At 37.3% G+C, this 16,177-nt stretch overlaps 1 protein-coding gene across 4 annotated transcripts in view; it reads right to left on the bottom strand.

The window, feature by feature from the left end:
* Window positions 1–16,177, bottom strand: part of TUT4 (terminal uridylyl transferase 4) — a 47,014-nt gene that overhangs the window by 4,062 nt on the left and 26,775 nt on the right. For 3 of the 4 annotated variants that reach the window (XM_080603267.1, XM_080603268.1, XM_080603266.1), the window contains exons 13-28: window positions 13,840–14,579; window positions 13,252–13,402; window positions 12,741–12,827; window positions 11,222–11,325; window positions 10,794–10,851; window positions 10,596–10,699; window positions 9,888–9,977; window positions 8,568–8,681; window positions 7,380–7,457; window positions 6,844–7,021; window positions 6,513–6,560; window positions 6,336–6,418; window positions 5,764–5,879; window positions 5,259–5,419; window positions 4,218–4,315; window positions 1,232–1,757 (exon numbers count right to left, since the gene is read on the bottom strand). In XM_080603267.1, the coding sequence (XP_080459393.1) occupies window positions 1,232–1,757; window positions 4,218–4,315; window positions 5,259–5,419; window positions 5,764–5,879; window positions 6,336–6,418; window positions 6,513–6,560; window positions 6,844–7,021; window positions 7,380–7,457; window positions 8,568–8,681; window positions 9,888–9,977; window positions 10,596–10,699; window positions 10,794–10,851; window positions 11,222–11,325; window positions 12,741–12,827; window positions 13,252–13,402; window positions 13,840–14,579 (2,736 nt within the window). The remainder of the gene's footprint in view (window positions 1–1,231; window positions 1,758–4,217; window positions 4,316–5,258; window positions 5,420–5,763; window positions 5,880–6,335; window positions 6,419–6,512; window positions 6,561–6,843; window positions 7,022–7,379; window positions 7,458–8,567; window positions 8,682–9,887; window positions 9,978–10,595; window positions 10,700–10,793; window positions 10,852–11,221; window positions 11,326–12,740; window positions 12,828–13,251; window positions 13,403–13,839; window positions 14,580–16,177) is intronic. The other variant, XM_080603269.1, reaches the window with a different exon arrangement.

Genomic DNA, 16,177 nt, shown 5'->3' with positions numbered 1-16,177 from the left:
AGTTAAGGGAAAAAGGAGAATGGAGGAGAAATTAGGATTCAAAGAGCTAGTGTGCAAGAAGGCAGCTACTCAAGTAAGAAGAGTTGGCTTGGAAGAAGGTACTTGAGAAAAAATCAGGGCTGGGCTGGACACGGAGGAGAGAGATGCCTGGACAGGGGATTAAGATCAGAAGCGGTGGATGGTTAGGGACAAAGCACACTGAAAGCTCAGCGCACTGGCAGCAGTTCCTGTACCCTCTAAATACACTCTCCACAAAGCTTCAAACACAAAAACATGCATCTCCTGCACTTCAACAAATGTGTGAAAAACTCAGTGGTATAGTGTATCTCATTCAGTGCTGTTGACTCACAGCTGAAAATCTACTGTTGCTGCCAATTACTCTGTTAGTGCAGAGAAAGGCTGTGCAGGAGATTTCCCCAATTTCTCTCTTCTGATGAACTGCATCAGCATGTTATATGATGGATATATACATATATTTATGTATATTTAAACATAGGAGGAGTTAAAATAAATCAAAAGACTATTATTATGCTTTAAAAGATAACAGTTCAAATTCAAGGGCTGCCACATTTTAAGTTGCTTAGAAAACTGTGGGCTTTAATTACTATATACTGTTTTTCTGATCCTCAAACATACATGTGTGTTTGGCTTTATTCTTATGAGGCAAAAGGCTGTTGCCCACCTGCTGCAGGGGAAACATTTACGACGTATTCTCAGGAAACAATATCTAGATTAAGGAAGTGAGGCAGGATAAACTATAAGAGAAACGACTGCATAAGACCACGTATACTGCACTAAATACAGGGGGACAATACTCAGCTTGCACAGCCATAGTTCTGCCAGTGTTAACATCACAGCTGCAATCTCAGCGTTCACCTAATAATCTATGTAACAACATAAATGGAAACTGCATTTGTAAGCATGCTCACAGAAACGTACTTTAGACTCAAAACAATTATTCCAACATCGCTTAGTTGAATGCATGTTTTCTCATGTGTTGCACAGCCATTAATGGCAGATAGGACCATGCCTAAAATTTTACAAAGATTCAACTTGCATAATTTTTTTTCCTATAAAAATTATAGGAAATTTAAGACAATGAAGGTACTGACTCAGTTTCTTAAGCATTTTTTTTTTAAATATAAAACAAATTGGAAGAGTTAGCTGTTTCTGTAACACTTAACATTTGTACACAAAGTGTGAGAGGTTTGATACAACAGAGAAGAATTACCTGAATTCCCCACAGTGCCATTGTTCACCAGTGAGTTTGGAGTCACAGGATTGTGCCAGTGTCCCTCATGAGAAGTGCTGGGGATTCCCATGGGCCTGGCAGCAGGCTGTGCAAAGATGATACTGGGATCATTCAAGCTTACACTGCTCTGGTTATTTGTGGTGGTGCTGCTGCCAGATCTCATAGAAAATGGAACATTTGTAGAATGAGGAGGGTTACCCGGTGCAGAGTGAATAACAGGCCCGTGAATAGGCCACGAAGTGTTAGGAAGCTGAATTTGGTGGTGATGGTGCATCTGAAGTAGTCCCAGGTTATGCAAGGTGGAATACTGACCTGGGGGAGATTGGGGAAAGTTAAACAAAGGCAGCTGGACCTGATGGGGTGGCTGTGCACCCTGCTGTGGTTGTGGAACGTGCTTAGACTGGGATATTGGTTGTGGCTGAGTCTGGTTAATGGAGGCTGGCTGAGAGGAATTCTGTGTAAATTGTTGAGGTTGTGGAGAATAAGATGATTGATGCGAATCAGACTGGAGGGGAAAAAAATATGTATTTCTGATTAGTTCACTAGCTATTTAATGGTGTTTTTCTTTAATAAACAAACAACTTACTAGACTATTTATAAAAAAGGCAGAGCACTCCCCAGCAACACCCCAACTACTAAGTCCAACATCCAGCTGGTTAAAATAAAAGCAGTTCAGCTGACATTTTTTCCCAGCAGTTGATTTGGCCTGCCAACACGGCCCATCCCACCACCAAAATCATCATTTTAAGCAAACATTAGCCACAAGCTCTTCATTAGACTCCTCACACATCTGTTTCTGATTTTTCATCAGTGTCTTCCCTACCCTGTTTATTTACAGCCCAGAATCTCATTAAAGAGGTAACTTACTTATAAACAGAGTTGTTCTTATTACTACAGATAGTTTTGTAAGTGATTCCAAAATAAGTTTCAAGTATTTCTTTAGTTGTTATATAACCTGTTAAACAAGAAATTGAAGCTCCTAACGCTCAGTTTCAATCTCTATATCCTGATGTCATGTCATGGCTGAAGGAACAGAAACAGCCGGTATCACAGCATTTACAGAGCTCTTACAAAGTTTTCCCTTTCGCCAGCAACAGAAACAGGCATAAGCCTACCTCATCTGTTTGGTGTTACAACTAAACAGAGAAGCACTTCAAGAACTCAGTTGGCAGGGAAAAAAGTACCCCAGCTTATCTGCCGAAATTTATTACCAGTATTAATGTAATTTGTTTTTAAACATTCAAATGAGACGGTGATGGCATGAGAAAGGTACCTCCAAAGACAGATTCAAATGTGAGATGTCTGCCTAGGTCACAGACGATTATCTGATTCTCAGATTTCCATCTTCCCCTAGAGGTGCTTGCCTCCCTCCACAGACTACACAGACAGCTAAGCTCCAAGTCAGCTGCTGTCAAACATCTGAAGTTAAAGGTCTCAGCAGCTTGTCACTACCTATGACTGGTCTCCTGTTTACATTGGCAGTTACTTTTCTTCAATAACCAGTAGGTAAGACAGGACTTCCCCACGCCAGCCGTTCACAGCGTTACACTGAGCAGCATGCTGTGTCTTTGCCTAAGCAAAGTTGAAGCCCAGAAGCTGGGACTGCTCCCTGCTGCTATTCCACCTGTTTCTGTTGCAGTACCTCCTATACCTTTCTATCAAACAAGGAAGAGCCTTCTTGCAACCATTAAATCATCACAAGCATGCATAGGACATGCCAGCAGCAGGAGAGGAGGAATGTTAGGCTCCAGCCTCTACGTCTGCTTCTGCAGCCCTATTTTCTATTTTCATTCCCTCTTGCTCCACTAACATTCCCCCTTCCTATCCTCAAACAACCCTCAGCACACATTCTCCAAGAAATCCCAGCCAAATGACAGCCATGTAACACATGCACAGTGTCCAAGACACAAGACATCCAGATGACACAACACTGTGCACATACACTGGACCTACTGCATCTGATGTGCCTACGTGCGTACCCACACGTCCAGCTTCAATTTCCCAAGCAGAAATAGAAGGCTCCAGGGATACTCCTTCAATTAGGTTAGGACTGTATCAGTCCCTCCTTAACAGTATATTATTATAGTAAAAATGATGTTATAAGGTCTGTTACTGGAGCAAACGCTCCAATAAATGTCTCATCACTTATGAAATACTTTACACCTAAAGTAGTAAACTGAACAAAGAGCATTAGGAATCAGCAGCCCCAATTACTACATTTGCTTACTTGCCAGCTTCATGAGCAGGCACAAGTTTCTCATGCTACTAGCTTAAAATTAGTAAGTTTTCACTGTATTCTATACTTCAATAACATTAAATGTTAACAGCTGTATTTACTCAAATACCCTCTGCTATCTATCACACTTTGGAGCAAGTTAAACACATCTTATCTGGTTCTATATACACTTGAACAAATTCTGAGAAAACTACCAAACATTCCCCCATTGTCCTGTTTGTGCTTCTAGTTTGTGCTGGCAGACTCTTTCCCTGTATAACATCTGAACTGAGGAATGATTAACCCATGTTCCCGGTCTGTTCACGGCAGTCCCCTCAGACAGTTCTCTTTTTAAACCACAGAGAATCATGATAGTCACAAACCTAGATCTCTAGCGTGTTAACAATAAGCTGTGCTTTACTTCCCTTAGTAATTCCAGAATAACTAAGCACAAGACTTCAAAAGCCACCCTAACTTAAATTTGACAAACAGTGAAGTTGACCTTTCAGAATTGAGTTCTCCTATGAAATGTGACTATGCGGTTTTCATACTGAAAGACCATGAACGGTCCTCAAAGAAACACTGCGTTACAAATCAAAGTTTCATTAACTGGCAATGTAGAGTGCAATGTTGTCATTGTAAAGTCCAGAGTCCATTCAAAAAATCTGGGCAAACCTATTCCTAGTGCAGCCCAGGGTTGCTGGTTTGCTAAAGCTACTTACTTTAATACCGTAGCTAATTGGAACTTACACATTCCGATGACTGTCTAGTACGCAAGGGTCGTTCCACTTGCTGCTGGCTTACAGCCACTAGCTGTGAATTTACCATGCTTCGGACCAACTGGGTGCCTAATCAAGGAACAAAAAAAATTTAAATAAAAAACACAAGGTTATGGATTACAGTATGAACGCTGAACTGGGAGTCAGTGACATTGTAAGTCTCATGTGACACAGTGTAGGTAAATCACTTTAATGTCTCCTGCCTTTAAGAGGAAAACTTTCCATCTACTGGTACCAGCTGACACCAGCTAAAGCCAAAATCTAATTCTGTGTAATACAAATCCTAGCATGAACAAGGTTCACTTTGCTAACAGGTGGGAGTGCTCCTTTACACAGGTTTCCACGCTATTGCTGTGAGTAGCGGGATTTCAAACGGCATTAGCAACAGCAGAAACTTTTGGTGAAAGAGGAAAAAAGGGGATATCAGAATACAGAAAAGCAGCAAGGTTCTCTCCACATTTCATTTATCATGTCTTTCCCTACTTTTTCAAGTACCATGGACCCTGAAGGACGTAACTGGAATGGGTTTGCAGTTAGATTTGTCTCTAAATACTAAAAGTAATTTCAAAAGTGGATCTAGTTTCTTAATGGATCTGCATGCTTTTAGAAGTGATACTTAAGACCACTGATTTTTTGTGAAAATATATTTACTTACCTCTCACAGATGATAGAGGGTTAGCTAACATTTAAGAAACACTTAGAAAAGGAAATGTATTCAATTATTACTATGATTACTACTTCTAAGTGCACCCAGCGAGAGTGGAAGTCAAATAATGCAAGACTCTGAAGGCTATACTTACTGCTGAGTATGTTTTTACCACCCATACGAAGACTATACTTCAATAGGTATTACTTCTCTTGAAGAAAAGCAACACTTAATCTAAAAGCTGTATTTGCAATGACTGAAAGCATTAGTTGCAGTTCAAAAGTTAATTAACAGGTCTGAATAGAAACCTAGAAAGAAGGGATGTCAGAACTTGCAGATGATACTAAGAACACAAACTTTCCTTACCTGGCACACTACTATTTCTCTGTCGGGTTTGTTTGAATTCAGGACAATCTCTTCTAACATGACCCACATCTCCACAGATGAAACACCTCTTCTCTCTCGTTTCTCTATCTTCTTCTTTCACTTCTTTTTCATCATCTTTCTCATTCTCTTTTTTCTTCAACCTGAATGATAATTTTTTATTAGCACTATTACAAAAACCACAAAGAAAAATGTCCGTTGAGTTGTTAGATTGTGCAAAGGAAACTGTTACACAACCAACAGCTGTACCAACATATAAGTACTTCAGAAATACCAGAAAAGTATTAGTGATCAGGAACCAAGACAAGAGGCAAAGGTCTTCTTCAACGTGATGGCTCCAGGACTATTGAATATTAGTACCATTTTGTGAGCTGTACATACAATTTGAGAGAGAGTCTGTGTGGCTGCGCTGTGGCAGCAGTTTCTGAAGAACAGATCACAATCTCAGATTTTTACTTTTAAAATGTTAGCTTTATGTATTACTTACCTCCTCCTCTTTGGACAGTCTTTCATGTAGTGACCAATTTTTCCACAGACACGACAACATCTGTCATTGGGTGCCAATTCCCCATCTGTCAGCACTTTCGAGTCAAAAAAGTATTCCTATCAAAATGCATCAGACAGATACAATGTATAAACCAATCACTTAAAAAGACTGAGAAATGAAAGAATAATAGCAAGCTTGCCTCTTCCTTTGTTCACATCTTATGAGTCTGTTTTTTTAGCTACATAAATAGCTAAAAAATCTCTTTCTGGGTTTTAAAGCTGATTTTGCTGTTCTCTGCAATACTTAATGCCATACAATGAAAAGAAAACAAAACACCAAAATAAGCTTACTTCTCGCTAAACTGCCATGAATACCCATCAGCCACCCAACTACTCCTGTGAATTTTATACCACAGAAGTCCAATACTAAGCTGTACATTTTATGGAGGCAATGCATAATTACATAGATTATGTTGATAAAATTGATAAATACATACAAGAGATTTGCTCTGGACTCATCATTTTAGTGGTCAGAGGAAGGTAAAAAAACTACTAAAAACTATGAAAACTTACAGCTTCTCTTCCAACAGTTGGGTAGAACGGGGTACCAAATAATTTCCTCCCATTGATAAATGCCTTCATTATGAAATTGGTCACTATTGAAGAAAGATAAAATTATTAGGAAACAGAAAAGGCACAACACTTTAGAAAACAGTAGTTGTTAATGATTAGAAGAAATTAATAGCTTACTTTTCCTAGAGACTCCAGCACCAAGATTATGATTCAAGTCAAAAGGATCTGTGTAAAGAAGGGGGGAAAAACAAATCTGAGTTGGAAAAAGTGTAATGTAACATAACTTTCATTAACCTAATTTTTATCAACAGCACTTTAAAGATGTATTATTAAAAGTTTAGAGTCTAATCTCACTTTGTAAGCTGTAGGACTTGCAATTTTTTATTTTTTATTTTTAAACATTGATGGTAGTTTGCTTACATAAAGATCCTGTGCAACAATGAGAACAGATCCCAAAACAACAGCATACATCACTCCTTCATTAATAGAGCCAAAATTCAGCAATTACCTTCGATAGCAATACATTTGGATGTCCACTGTTTCTCAAACGTAGTTAACAGCTTCTTCTGCCGGATGCTGATCACATACTCCTTGAAGTCAAATTCTTCAGTGTAGAACCGCAGCAACCCTAGCCAGAGTTCTCCAAGTGATTCAGTGTTCTTCCCAAGAGAAGGCAGACGCTTCTTCTACATGCAATCGAAGACAATTTATACAGGTATTAAAAAAGCATTTTTCCTTCTCGCAAACCACCTCTCTAATTATAAGTTTGTCTACATTTGCCCTTGGTCACAGTAAGGTGCAACTAACAAGTCACTATAGTTAAAAGCAGTCCTGGATCGGGCTGATGTTATTATTTATCATGACATATATTTTTATATGTACATAAAAGGCAGACCCTCCTTTCAGCAAAATAGAATTAATGTGGGAAGTTGTAATAATACAGAATTTTAACTACTCTTTTGTGAATTCCACTGTTAAAAATATATCACTTTCTCATAAAAACAATCCTTAAGTTTAGTTACTCTTCTGGAATTAGAATATTACCAATTCTTCCATGTCATCAAAGAAAAAGGCATTCCATCCATCCACCATTCTCTGTGGAATCTGTTTTCCATCAAATATCTGCCAAAATAGAAAGGGACACAGTTACCACTCTAATTCAAAGTCACCGTAGAAGACCTGCAGTTATCAAGAAACTGCACAAAAATACAAATCTTTTAATTTTAGCTATTACTTGTTATATGGGCAGTATTTCCAATTGGTAAAGCACTTGGGAGTCTTTTTGTATTATTGCTATCTCTCTCTCAAAGTCCTTGGATATTTTATTTTTAATTGTTCCTTACAACTAAGAAAACATGACTAAATTACCTAACCAAGATTCCGACATCCCTCTTGCCCACAAAATCTCTAAGTAGACTTTATGAGATTTCTATTACATTGACTTTAGCAAAGCCAAGGGGAAATTCCACTATTATTTAAATGTACTCTCAGAGGTAGCAATAAAATAACAACCCCCAACCGCTACTGAAGTAGCGCCAAGAAAGTCAGAATCTCAACTGCTGTGTTTAAACCCATTTTCTTCTTGTAAGCAGACAAGTAAAAAGTCCAAAAGTGGTAATTTTCAGAAGTGCTCAACAGTTACAGCATATCCAGGGAGAGGCAGATAGCTAACTAAGCATATTCCCCCACTTACTCAAGGAAGGTACAAAATGTTATTTTCTTAAATAAAGTTTCCTGGCACATACAAAACCAGTACCTCTAAAGTTATACCAAAGCAATTGTTACCCCTTTTTCCCCTTACCTTATCAAAATAGAAAATGAACTCTCTCTTACAATTGAATAATTGAGCATTTAAAAAAAAAAGTTTGACAGTAATTGATAGACTTGCATCTCATGAGCATCTGGCACAATCTCATCATTACAATTCCCTTCCCTCCCTCACCTGCCAATTTTTTGTCCAAGCCTGCTCAGCGTGTAAATATCACCATAAGTCCAAAATCCCAAAGTAAACTTAACAGCAGAATTTAAATCTAACAGATTCCTGATTGTGCTGTGACTTTCCTGTTAAGCTTTACCCACTAAAACCAAGTGGGAGTTAGAAGCCTGCTAATGAGGAAGTGCCCTCTATTTCATTCATCCCTCTAACCCTAAATGCACAGATTTCTCACATCTCACGTCTGGCTTGAGGCAGCAGTGCATTTATTTTCATAGTCTATTTTTCTGTAAACTTACCTCCTGAAGAACTGGAATAACTGGTGGATTTCTCTGTTGTAGAAAGTACAAAACCATAAGGATATAGGCATATGAAGACAGACTACCACGGGACGCATCACCAATGTCACAGCGCTGAAAAAATACATTTTAAATGAAGTACTGAATTTACATTATATTATTCAAAAGTAATAACTATGACAGTGAGCAAACATAGCCCCACCAGTAATAAAGAACACATTCATCTCATAACTAAAAATTGGTTTATGAAACCTGAAAAATAAAAGGCTTTTGAATCAAGCATCATGTGGCAAACCTAGAACCCAATTAGACCAACATAAGAACAGAAAGCCTTCTAATAAACAAAATATTTTGGGTTTATAATGTGCCAAAAATGAAAATACAAAACAAAAATGCCCAAATGCAACAAGCCTCAACATTTGACATCCGGATTTTGATATTGTAAAATTTTGTTCCTAAATTCATGTTACTATAGCTGTTTCTATAATTCCTTATTGTTTCGTTTTCCCTTTGTTTTTTTAAAAGTAATTTGTAAGTATTTCCATGATGTATTGGCAAATCTCAGCCATTGTGTGATGCTGTGAAAACCCCATGAAAACCCCAAGACACGTTGTTATAGTATCATGAGAAAATAAAATGTAGTTGTTTTTTTGGTTGGTTGGTTGTTTTCGCTAACAGTGAGAACCACTGTATTTCCAAACTCTTAAATCCAAGCGTGACCTAGGCATATCAACATCAAGTACAGACACACACACTCATCAGCCCACTCCTACTCCCTGACTTTTATAGGAAGTAAAACAAGGCCAGAAGGAAGCTGCAGTAGTCTTTGGGATGGTCCTAGATATGGACACTTGGGAAGCCCATGCACAAGCAGCCGCTATGTCTTGTGGTTAACTTTTTTTTCTGGGTTTTGTTTGGTTTTGTGGTGGTGATGATGGGTTTTTGTATGTTGGGGCAGGGTGGCTTGTATTGTAGCTGGTTCAAAATTGAAAAAAAAAATCAGAGTTTTCATCAGCTTTCTCCTAAGACATAAATCATTCAACAGAGAACAGAAGATGTCAAGACTCGCTTTTACACTGGAATACGTGCTGGCAACATTACTGTCTTTCATGGAAATGGACAACTGAATTCTGAGATTAGAACTTGATTCTGACACACATAATCAGCTTAAGTACAGTCAGCTTAAGAAAGTGTGCGTCTTCATATCAACAGCATTCTGCTCTCTCCTTTACAGTTGCTATTAAGCAAAAGATAAACTTAGTGCCTGTATCAGAAAACACAATACATACATACAAATAAGTATGACCTTTTTTATACTACCTTTGCAAAAACCTTCATTGTATAGCCCAGATACTGCACTCTAGGATCAATAGCTGCATATGTAGCCAGCATTCTTGTGTTATGCTGTGCCTGAAAAAAAAAAATTAAACAGGTTTTTCAGTGTAATTTATGGTTTATTATAGTGTAGTCTGCAGTTGAAGCACAGGAAATGCACAATACAATTGGAGGATAAAAAACACACAGCTATTCCACAATATTCATGCAACATTTCCTGCACAAACATAACTGAAAGGTGAAATTAGGACATTATTAATAACAATAACCATGGAAAAACACTACCAAAAAAACTAAGTCCGTAAGATGACTCACAACTGAATCAAATCCAACTAATTCAATTTTCATAGGAGAATGTGAGCCTGTTACATAAGAAATAGTGCAGTTTCATTGTACTAGGTGTAAGCTGGGATAAGATGTACTATTCATGATGGCAGAAAGGCCATTGACACTAACAGCTTTTCAGAAGCATTCACAAAAATGCTGTATCATGATACTGATACGCCATCATGTTATACAGCTAATTTGTTTGGGATTAGGGTGTGGCCACTATTTAAATAAGGTAGAAAAAAAGGAACACACACAAGCATTGTAATTCCAGTCTCAAAATTATTCCCTCAGATGATTATTTGAAAGAGTTGCAACATATTAAAAAGCTTTCTTGAACACAAAGGCAAACAAACAGATGCTTACCAGTGTATTGTATAAACTGATATCCCCTTCTAAGCCACTCCGTCTATGTTCAAATTTTACTATAGGCACTTTGGCTGTTGTTATAGGCAAGATGTTTCTCAAACCTGGAGAGGCAACACTTTAGTACATAAAACATTTCTATTAACTACGTATACAGTAAAATTAAGTATAAAACAGACAATACTTTAAAACACCTACCTGGATGCTTCTTGAGAACTTTTGCCAAACCTTCTATTATTTCCTTACAGTTCAATTTCTAGGAAAAATAAATATCACAGTTTCAGATGTTTAAACATGGATTCTGTCCCGACAAGCACACTTACCACCAAACGTGTATTTTGTATAGGAAAAGTTTATGTACAAAAAGAAATAATCTATAAGCCATTTATGTAAACTGGTGACTCATATTCTCTATGTAGACATTTACAGGGCTCTGAGTGTCTATCTATAGGGCACTAAGTAAATTAAGCTGTATCTTATCTTGCTTCAGTAGTGTGGAGTACAACAAGCCAGTGTGCTACTAGCAAAATCCTACCTGCTCTGTGTACAGAAATACTAACTGAATGAAAAACCTTATAGAGTTCTTGAATTTAAACAGTAAAACGCACCAACTTCAGAGTTCTTACCTCTGCATTTTCATGGCCTTCCAATGTCATGCAGATATCTAGATCACTGTCCCGAAATCCAAATCCATTTTTTGAAGAGCCAAACAAGCAAAGTCTGGCTTTGTCTGATCAAAAAAGTAGACAAAAAATAAAATTGAGGTAAAATAGAGTTCTTTTACACTTTAACAGTAAGTGCTTATCACGAAATACTGCTTACTTGAGATGTCTGGGTGCACATAAAAAATTGAGTTTTAGACGAGTTTACAACATCACTTCTAACGATTCATATTTGATAATGGAAGATGCACACTATTTTAACTGATTTATAGGAAGTGAGGCAGGAAGAAAAAACACCTCATTTTTGAATGAGGTACATTACAGTGTCACTAGCCATTTAAATGCAATCCTTAAGTGTGGCAAAAAGGTTTTTTTATATGCAAATGCACTTTCCTTTTTTAAATAAATCAAATCAATGTACAAACCAAGACACTAGTAAAACTTAACCCCACAGACAAAGCAGGGCTATTTTAAGGCACTTAAAATATAAATGGAACCAAAAATATTACTGGATCTATGCTGCATATTTTTCCCGTAACTATGTAAGTTTGTCCTCATTAAGTTTCTAAGCCATAACATTGCTCTTATCTTCTTGAACAATGTAAGAATAATAATACTTTACAGAGCAGTATTTCAAAATGGTTTTATATACAATACACATTTTTGTTTGAAACAAAATACTGTGATGCATTTCCATTCTTGTAAAGGAAAGGAAAGTTATGTAGCCAAGAGAAAGCAATTTCGTCTTAAAATACATTTTGCTACTCAACTGGAATCCTAAACCTTTAATGGAATCTGAAATCTTAAAAGTCTTTCAAGGCTCTGTAACAGGTCTCAATCGTCAGCTGCTGCCAATAAGCAGAGAGCACAGCCAGCAGGCAGAAGTGTAATTCACAGTTCCTTGATCACTGGCCAGCAACAGCAAAATGAATGGCCTTCTGTGTAAAGCAATGGACTGGAATTCAGGAGACGTGTGTTTGGTACCTGCCTCTAGCATTATTTTACAACATCTCCAAAAAGGCCACTTCTCATCTCCATGCCTTGATTCCACCATTGCAATATGATACTTCTTCCTATTTTATAAAAGGGACATAAAGATATGAACTAAGATTTCCAAGACACTCAAACACTGGTGACTTGGCAACTAAAGTACTTGGCCCACAACTCAAATAACATGAAACCCAGCAGGACAGGACCCATTTGGTCTTTTTTTTTTTTTTTTTTTGTCCTGACTGCAATAGTCCTGTATCTGCGTGATCACTCTTGCAGTTTTTCCCTACACTCTGGGGACTCTCCCATGGAATAGCACGGGGTAGATGTTCACTTTAGAAGCCTACAAGATAGTCTTACATTCAGAGTTAAAACCAGATGCCACTGCTTTAAACACGGAAAATGAGCATTAAGGAGATGAATTAAAACTTCACGCTCTGGACAACTTCAGTGGAGAAAGCAATATCAAGAATCACTACCTACACTTACATACCATTATACTCTTTTCGAATAAATCTTTCCAAGCTTGCCAGAATTTGTTCTCTGTTTTGTTGCTCAGATAAAGGAGGAGATAATTCATCTAAATAAAAACAAGTTAAAACACAGTCAACACGTGACATTCTGCTACATCAAAAATCTTTTCAGCTAATTAAAAGAATCGGATTAGATACATTTTTTTAAACAAACATTTGCTCTCCTTGAATATCAATTAAATTTTTTTCCTTTCTTTTTACGATGTCATTAAAGCTGCTAGGATTTTCTTTCAGATGTCTGATCTTTTGGCAATTACTCAGACACTGCACCCAAAAGGGGATTTTCCCCCAAGATGACGTACAAATTCACAAACACAAGATCTAGTTCTGCCCAGAGACTAATTTTCTGGGAACACCAGCAACTTCTTATAATTTACCTATCAGAACTTCTTCCCATTGAATGTACTAGAATAAGCAGTTTAAGCCCATAACTTTTATTTTTTCCAGATCACGTATCACAGTTCAACTTACCAAAACATCTCTTACACACTATATCAAGTATTTCTCGAAACCTGTCTGTCAACGGTGGTAGTGGTTTTAGATCAATTTTCTTAAAATCCTCTGGGCAGTCATTTTTGGAATGTCCATCCCGTTTGCAGATGCTGCATACTATAGTTGGAGGCTTTCAAAAAAAGTGCATAAACATGATTTTATTTTTAAAATTGTTCAACAGACCCAACATTTGCATTTAAGTCACACAACCAAGAATATTTAACATCTGAACAGCAACAGAGCATCTACAAAGAACATGAGCACAGATCAACAGGCTGCATTTATCCCTCACAGTGCATAAGAGCACCTGAAAATTCTACATGAAAGTAGACGTGAAAAATCAAAAAAGCTGTGCATAATATGGGGGCAACAGACTGCTTAGTATAAATGGCATACATGTTCAGTGTTTTTCAGTCCAGAGTAACAGGTACTCTAAAAATACCAGAGCTACCATTCATAACAGACTGGAACAATAGATAGAAAATCCCATTACCCATCCACCCTTAATTTTAGTTATTTGAAAGCATCAGCCCACTCATACCAGCACGGCTTAAATATACCACTTACCTTTCCTGAAGTCAAAATAAACTTATCAAACACATAATGCATTTCTTCTGTAGAGAGCCTGCCTTCATCTTTGAGATCGTGAGCTTCCATCATTGCTTTGCAGTTGTGCGAGGTAGCTGGTGTGCCAGTGCACTGATTCTGAGAAGACTCTGTTACCAAATTCTGTCTACTTTCAGCATCAGAAAATTCATTACTAGAATTTGTGTCATAGGACTGATGTTCACTGCAGTTACAATGGTGGCTTAGCTCACCTTCAGTTAGACAAACTTCTGAAATTTCTAGATCATCCCTCTCTTTAAGTGATTTTTGCTTTAATTCACAGCACTCGTTAGAAATAAGGGATAAAGCTGCTTCTTTGTCTTCATCATAACTAGAGTCCAATGTTGAAAGTAGCAAAGAGTCTCTGTTCTTGGAAGTATATTTTTTGGCTACACATTCTACCATTTCATTACATTCAAGATCATTCTCCGGTATGTTACATCCACTTCCCGTATTTTGTTTATCTACAACTTTTTTCCCTTGTGGAAGGCAACAGTTGGCAACAGATTCTTCAGATCTTGTGGATTTCTTATTAATTTTCCCTTTTTCTTTTTTTCTGGTATCTGGCTTGGACTTAATCCCATCTTTACTTTGTGGACATGCAAAATATTTATACGCTGTCCTAAATCGCTCCAGGATGTACTCAAATACCATCTGGCTATTTAGACTTCGTGCAACGTTCCTCTTTAGTGCAAAAGGATCTAGGAAGAAAAACAATAATTTCATTAGCAATCTTTAATCGCTGCATTTCAAATAGCTAATCCAGACTAAAGTAGCTGAAACACTTAAGTTATGATACAGTAGTTCAAAATGAAAGATTCTCATAACATAATCTGGAACCATATTTGGATACACTTAGACAATGTAGGGCCCATAAGGCTTCTTGGATTTCCTCCACATACAAAACAACATGTGTGGCCACAAATGGCCAGCTAACATAAGCTACCCTAAATAGAGTTAGTTTCAAAAGAAAAAACACAGGTACATTATGCCACTATATCCTCGTGAACTTCTAAGCTAGAAATGAAAATAAACGTACGTGTATTTTGCCTTTGTAAGTCTGCCTGCACTTTTTTCTTCGTTAAAGAAAGATTTGTGTTTCCAGTACAAAATTAAGTTATCTAAGAGTAATATTATGGTTATAAGTATGATGTGAACCAATCTCACCAGGTTTCATTCTTAGTCCTTCCTAGCAATTTCTAGATCAAACATTTTTTCCAAGTAAAAAGAGCACTTACATAGTTGCTCTAAGTTTCCCTTGGAAGACAGCATCAAACTGAGATTCTGTTACTCACTTCATAATTTCAGTTACAAATTTTACATTAAAAAAAAAAGACAAGCAAAACAACAACACTACTACACACAAAAAACACAGGCAACAGAAGCAGAATGCAATCTTTCTTTAAAAATAGCTTCCTCTTTCTTTCTCAAGAATTTGTCCTTTCATCTTACAGGTTTTAGTTTCCTACACACTGACTACATACTATCTAGTTTTAAAACTTTCTAGCTAAAACTGACCGAAGAAAAGAATTAGGAAAAAAAGAATTGGGAAAAGAAAGCCATGTGATTGCTTTCAAGACCCTCTACTTGACATGTGCCTCAACAATTCATTACCTAAACGAGAAGGAAAAGTAAGGAGAAAGAAAACCTTACTGACTGGTCCTTCAATATTCCTTTAGTAACTTGTTCTTTACCTGTATAATTCTCCTTGACCTATTTATCCTTACCCCCCTCTCTCACCTCATATGTGTTACAGAAAACACGATTCATCAACATATCTGTATCAACTGTGTCCAAAATTAATTACTCATGCTTTTATAAAAATATCACCTTAAATGGTTTCTTAGCCTTCCTCACATCCCCAATTCTTGTATTCTTAAGGCCAATTCAGAATGTCATGCATTGCTCTGATTTCCCTGTTAAGTATCGTTTACATATTTTTCTGAGCTGAGGAACAGAAATAAAGATGTCTTCCAGTTATAAAGAAGTAATAGACAAAACACTTCTCTTTCTTTGTGTTTCTCTCCCCAACATACATAACTCAGGTTACGTATTATCATCAAATTCACATGGTCTTCTCCCCACAAAAGCATTTCTCAGACCATGGTGTTCAGACCATGAAGCATAGTCTATGACACGCTATTCAGTTTCACAGCATGGAAATACTACCAACAGGGAAAGAGGCAGGGGTTACTTTAGTGGTTTGCTACAGTTTACCCTGATCAGAGTTAACCTCTCTGCTCAGCCTGCATCAGAATCAGAGAAAAACTGATAGCTAGCAACACTTAAAATACATTGT

This window comes from Anser brachyrhynchus (assembly GCF_964034855.1).
Source record: "Anser brachyrhynchus genome assembly, chromosome: 8".
In the NCBI taxonomy this organism is placed as follows: Eukaryota; Metazoa; Chordata; class Aves; order Anseriformes; family Anatidae; genus Anser; species Anser brachyrhynchus.
The sequence above is the reverse complement of the archived record's forward strand: the minus strand, read 5'-3'. Positions and strand labels throughout refer to the sequence as shown.